At 47.1% G+C, this 5,957-nt stretch overlaps 1 protein-coding gene across 2 annotated transcripts in view; it reads right to left on the bottom strand.

The window, feature by feature from the left end:
• Nucleotides 1–1,080: 1,080 nt before the first annotated feature.
• Nucleotides 1,081–5,957, bottom strand: part of pdgfab (platelet-derived growth factor alpha polypeptide b) — a 23,102-nt gene continuing 18,225 nt past the window's right edge. The window contains exons 5-7 of one of the 2 annotated variants that reach the window (XR_007193773.1): nt 5,650–5,776; nt 4,657–4,810; nt 1,081–3,382 (exon numbers count right to left, since the gene is read on the bottom strand). Coding sequence is in view for 1 of the 2 variants with exons in the window: in XM_048246469.1 (XP_048102426.1) it covers nt 3,369–3,382; nt 5,650–5,776 (141 nt within the window). In the remaining variant the exon portion in view is untranslated. The remainder of the gene's footprint in view (nt 3,383–4,656; nt 4,811–5,649; nt 5,777–5,957) is intronic. The other variant, XM_048246469.1, reaches the window with a different exon arrangement.

Genomic DNA, 5,957 nt, shown 5'->3' with positions numbered 1-5,957 from the left:
AGCCGCTGGTGTAGCAGGCAGCTCACTGCACCGGGATTAGTGTGTGCTTCACTTCACTGTGTGCTGAGTGTGTTTCACTAATTCACGGATTGCCAGCTCTCTCAAGTCAATTCAAGAAAGCTTTATTGGCATGACATTATAAACCATTATTGTCAAAGCTGCATACTCACATTAAACAATGCACTCTCACATAGACAAAGACACAGACACACACAAACACACACACACACACACACACACGGACGCACACACAGTAAGCATGATATCACATCCTGATGATAGGTTGATCTCTTTCGCTCCCTCTCTCTCTCTCTGTCTGCAGGCCAGCATCCAGCTCAGATATCCTGGGTTCAGCGCTCGCCTCGTGCCCCTGACACCCAGGACTGCCTCTCACTCCCCTCCTCTGGGAGACAGACGGGAAGGGGAGATCAGAGAGGGGATCTACACCTCCGCCTCCACCCCCCACCCAGCCTCTGCTCCATGCTGGTTCAGAAGCACTAGTTTTAGCCCCACACCAACAAGCGTCTTCCTCTTTCCCATCAGGAGAGGACTCAGCTTGATCCCTACCAGAGATGCTTTCTAGTCTGGTAGTGTTGTTGGTGGTCCGGATTGTGTGCATGTCTGTGTGTGCACTAATCCCTCGAGCATCTTCTCTTTCCCCATAAAGTCCCTCACTGAAGATGCCTTCAGAATTCCTAATGGTGGACCAGAGGACTGTGCATGTGGCTGAGAACAGCATATACTGGGGATGTTATGTCAAGTGACTTGGCATGTAATGTAATCCGTGTGAAGTGAGTTAGTGTTGGCTGGCTTCAGAACGTAAAAGTCCTACCACATATTTGTTCCAATCATTCATTAAACCAGCTGTTCATAACTGGCACAACTTTTCAGCCAGGCAAATAAGCTAATGGGTAAAACCACGGTCAATCACACATCAGAAGTGCACTTGCTTACGTAATACATGGCAGTGCTTTCTGAGACTGGGGTCTCCACCTCTGCGGACTGTCACAGCCAGGGGAGACTGAGCGCTGTAGAGGTCAGGAGGACGCCAGGAAGAACTCGGCCACACGTCACTAGGTGTGAAGTTTAATAAGCTGAAATATATTTATTATTGAAACCATAAATATATAAATTATAATCGATGTTAACCAACAGAGGGCAAAACATAAAATAAAAACAAAAGAGAGAAAAAAAACAAACAAAGAAATCAGCAAATGAAAAAAAAAAAGCTTAGTGATAATATTACTGTCTTCCTAAAGCAATGGTCCCTGGTCCCTCTAGCTACATCTGAATGGGAGCAGTCAGAGTGGTGAAGCTACACGGAGTATTTGACTACCTGTATAAATATAGCACCAGTTACAGTCACATCACAGCATACCTTAGGCCAGTACCAACTCCACACGGCAGCTACACTGGCCTGCATTGTTTGTTTCAATGGATATGTGCAGACTCATGCAGTTCATATGGTTTGTAAGTCATGTGTGTGGCGTGTGAGTATTTGTGGATTTGCTCCATGACAAAATCATGCCCTAGGAAATATCGCATGGCTCCCCGGTAGAACATTCAATGCCTCTCAGGTCACACACACACACACAAGCTAGCCCTATGTGGATGTGTGTGTGTGTGTGTGTGTGTTTTTGGGCATGTGAATTCATGTGTGTGTGTGTGTGTGTGTGTGTGTGTGTGTGTGTGTGTGTGTGTGTGTGTGTGGTATGTGTGTGTATGAGAGAAAGAGAGAGCAGAGGGAAGACTTGTCACTGGGGTTGAATGCTGTTCACCACCTTAAGCAACCCATCTAACTTATAACTTAGTGTTCACTGTAAGGCTAGATCCTGCTAGATTAAATTATCAACAGGTATTTGATATTAGACTTACTGTGCTAACTGTGTACTGTATGTGTGTGTGTGTGTGTGTGTTTATGCATGTGCACACATTCCTCCTGTCCCTTCACCCTCGTTCCACTTCCCCAAGCCAGATCAGTGGCTGTTTTCTCTAGTCGAACACACACACATCTCAGCACAGTGAAGGGGGACAAAAAGCAAAACAAAAGGAAAACGTACTTCCTGCTTGAATATAAGTAAGCGTAATATATTTTCTTAACAAAAATAAAGCATCTTCCTTTACTGTCAGCCTGTCCCCTCTGCATCACATATGTTCCTGCCAGTTGAGCTACTAGTTCTGAGATCGTTTCTGATATACTGTGGAGTAATATGCAACATCATCATAATCAATGAAAGAAGGAAAAAAAAAACATGGATGGCAACAACAGCTAAAAAATATAAACATACAGATCTTTTCAGAACAGAGGTGAGAGAGAATCACAGAACTTTACAATGTCTCTGCTTCCACAGTGGAAAGAAACAGAGAGAGAGAGAGAGAGAGAGAGAAAGAGAGAGAGGGACAGAGAGAGAGAGAGGGAGAGAAGGAGAGAAAGAGAGCGAGAAAGGGAGAGTCAAATGCTTGTGTGTATAAATAGTTTATTTGTCGACTGTCACTGCAGTGGGCCACGTGAGTGCCTCCTGTCCAGAGTGTCCATGTCGGCGCTTAGGGGTCCCAGGGAGAGAACATGAGACTTCGGGAGAGGGGGAGGGGGGTGCTCCAGAATGGAGAGGAGAGGAGAGGAGAGGAGAGATCTTCTGCTGGGCTCCACCACACACCATCTGCAGCTGCAGGTGGAGAGCATATGGCCTATGGCCTATGGACATTAAAAAGGAGTCCCATAGTTCCATACGGCTGCGCAGAAGCGTCCATGAAAAAAGGCCATATCTTTCTTTTACATCCTTTCTGTATCAGTTCTTTTTCAGTTCTCTTTCTGTCCTTTTTTGTACATTTGTTACAGTCAGAGTCTATTGAGAGTTCTCTCTGTGTGTGAGTGTGTGAGTGTGTGAGAGTGTCTGTGTGTGTGTGAGTGTGTGTGTCTGTATGTGTGAGTGTGTGTGTGTCCGTCCTTTGTGAAGTCTGTGTGGTTTGGACACATGTAGCAGCACAACAAACACATCCTCCTTCTCTCCCATTCCACTCAAATGTCGTCATCATTTTCATCATCATCATCATCATCATTATCATTATTATCATCATTACTATCGCTTGCATTAGTGTTTGATTGGTTAGGTCTGCCAGGCCCAGCAGAATGAAGTCATATCAGGTTGCGGGAAGAAAAGCACCTTTGGTATTTCTTATTCACTTTAGTCTCTCATCAGACCGCATTTTCTTTCATGTGTGTTGTCGGGTTTTTGTTTTTTTCTCTTTTTTTGGTGGTGGTGGTGTGGGGTCAAGGGTCAAGTGTCAAGGGTGAGTTCTCCGGACTCTCTGATTTCCTGTTTCTGTCCCACCTCGCCCCTCGCTGGCGTCTCTCCCGTTGGGTGGCCTCACCTCACGTCCACTGGAGGAGAAAAAACAGAGAGAAAAACATCAGAAACAAACAAACAAACAGACACAGGACAACAAACCCCTCTGCAAGGGCCCTGCAAAAGAGCTCCACCAACAAAATAGTTCTACAAAATTTATTTTCTAAAAGCCAGATTCTCACTCCGGCTTTTCGCTTTTGTTCACAAGTATGGAAAATATGGTGGATAATATCCATTGCTCCTGTGCAGCACCGTTCCAGAACAGCTTCCCCATAGATTCTCATAATCTTCCCCCAGCCCTGGATATTCCATGCAGGAGGTTTAGTGATAAATCTGGGTTAACTCAAGTTAACTCACAGTAAGTGGTAAACCTCCTAAAAGAAGAGCTTATTGGCTTTGATTTGCTAGGGAAATGAAGCCATAGGGCTCTTCTATTAAGAGGTTTATCACTTTGTCTCCCAGGTTTGTCACTAAACCATCTACTTGAAATACACCTGTGGTCACTGACCTAAGGGCTGTACTATAAAGCGAGGTAACTGGATAACCTGGATAACTTTGGGAGTAACCACTGATCTCTAAAAGAACACTGTGCTAAACAGCTATTGTTTCTAATGTGGCGTGTTGTTTGAAGATCAGCAGTTACTCCTGAAGTTACCTGGGTAAGCCAGCAGCCTTGCTTCGTAGTAGACCCCTCTAGGGTCTTTTCCCATGATTTAGCCCAACATGTGGTTGTGATACCCGTGATCCAGAGTGGGGCGGAGTAAGGTGGGGTGAGGTGGAGTGGATAGGTGGGGGTATACAGCAGAGGCTGGTGGAGGTGTTAGCCCGCATGAGCTGTGCTACACCTGTTGTTTGGGTGATGGAAGTGATGGAGGTGACCCAGTGAGAGATTAGCAAGTGTCACTGCATGGAGACTCTAGTGTGGATTACGTTGTGATCAACACCAAAAGTGACATTGTGCACCACCAAGAACAAAATCAGCAAATACAAAAACACACACAAACACACACAGATTAAGTGATCAAGCATGGGGACACCACAGGGGTGTGTAGGCGCGAGTGTGAGCGCGAGCAAGCAAGCAGAGATCACACACACACATGCAGAGCAGCAAAGGAACTCCAGGGCAGGGCCCCCGCTCTGATTGGCAGAAGGAGAATTACGGGCGATGGGGGAGGGGAGGTGGCGGTTGGTGGAGGTGGTGGGTGGTGGTTGGTGGCAGGGCGGTTCATTCTCTCGCTCTCTCGTGATTGGCCGGTGGGTGAGGTACGGACGGGGTGATTACGTGGCCCTGGCGGTGCCAAAGTCCTACCTGCAGGCGTCTGGAGTCCGGAGAACGCAACGCGCCCAGCAATTTTTTTTTTTTTTTTACGGTTTGTTTTGAGTGTTTTGCTATGTGGCCAAACGCTCCTTGGTGAGCCTGCTCTTTCTGTGTTTTCCTTTCTTACCCTTGGCCCTGCGGTGGCCTGGAAGCACAAGTTTGGAAGGATGGATGGATGAAAAACGAGGATAGGGGAGCATGTTAGTGAGAAGAAAGAGAGGGAAGGGAGGGGGGGTAAGAGACAGAAAAAGAAAGAGGGTGTGTGAGAGAGAGAGAGGGAGAGAGGGAGAGAAAGAGAGGGAGGGAAAGAGAGAAGGGGGGAAGACAGAGACGCAGCCGGGGGGAACAGCAGGTCATAATTACACACTGTAAATACTTCAGATGGCTTATCAGTGGCACAGCGGCTAGCTACCCGCCCACAATACAGACAGGCCGTTAGCAGTGCACGCACACAAATACATACACACACACACACACACACACACACACACACACACACACACACACACACACACACGCCGTAAGCAGCCAGCAAGGCGAATAGTCGTCCAAAACACACACACATACACACTTTCATGCTTTCACTGATACATAAAGAAGAAGCAAAAACACATCAAAATGCAAAGGCATGAAGTAAGACCCAAAGACTAATGCTAGTCACCAACCCAAACACACACACACCCTCTTGCTAACCCTCAAACGCACACACACACACACACACACACACACACACACACACAGACAAACACATAAAAGCTTTAGCGTTGGGCAATAGCAGGCTGGATTGCAGGTGTGTCCATTTGACAGCGGCACACAGTCACACAGCCAGGTCACCCAGTGCACCGGGAGAAAACAAATACAAACACACACACACACACACTCCGTCTGTGACACCAAGCCAACCATTACCCTAACGGTAGACTGTGAGAGTATAACTCCTGTGTGTGTGTGTGTGTGTGTGTGTGTGTGTGTGTGTGTGCTCACCTGTGTCTGCGTCTGCATGCTCCACCACGTGATGGTGCGACGTGCACACACACTCCAGGTGGTCCTCTAACCGAACAAACACCTCCTTGAGTTTGGGCTTCCTCCGCACGTACTCCACCTTGGCCACCTGAACAGCACACACAAGACATAGAGGTTACCTCACCCACACGACACCCTGTGTTCATCGCTTTCATGTGTGTTTCTGTGTGTGTGTGTCTGAGTGTGTTCCCCTTCCATATCTGTTGTGTTATGTGTGTATGTGTGTGTGTGTGTGTGTGTGTGTGTGTGTGTGTGTGTGTGTGTGTGTG

The sequence above is a fragment of the Alosa alosa genome, chromosome 6, assembly GCF_017589495.1.
Source record: "Alosa alosa isolate M-15738 ecotype Scorff River chromosome 6, AALO_Geno_1.1, whole genome shotgun sequence".
NCBI classification, from domain to species: domain Eukaryota; kingdom Metazoa; phylum Chordata; class Actinopteri; order Clupeiformes; family Clupeidae; genus Alosa; species Alosa alosa.
The sequence above is the reverse complement of the archived record's forward strand: the minus strand, read 5'-3'. Positions and strand labels throughout refer to the sequence as shown.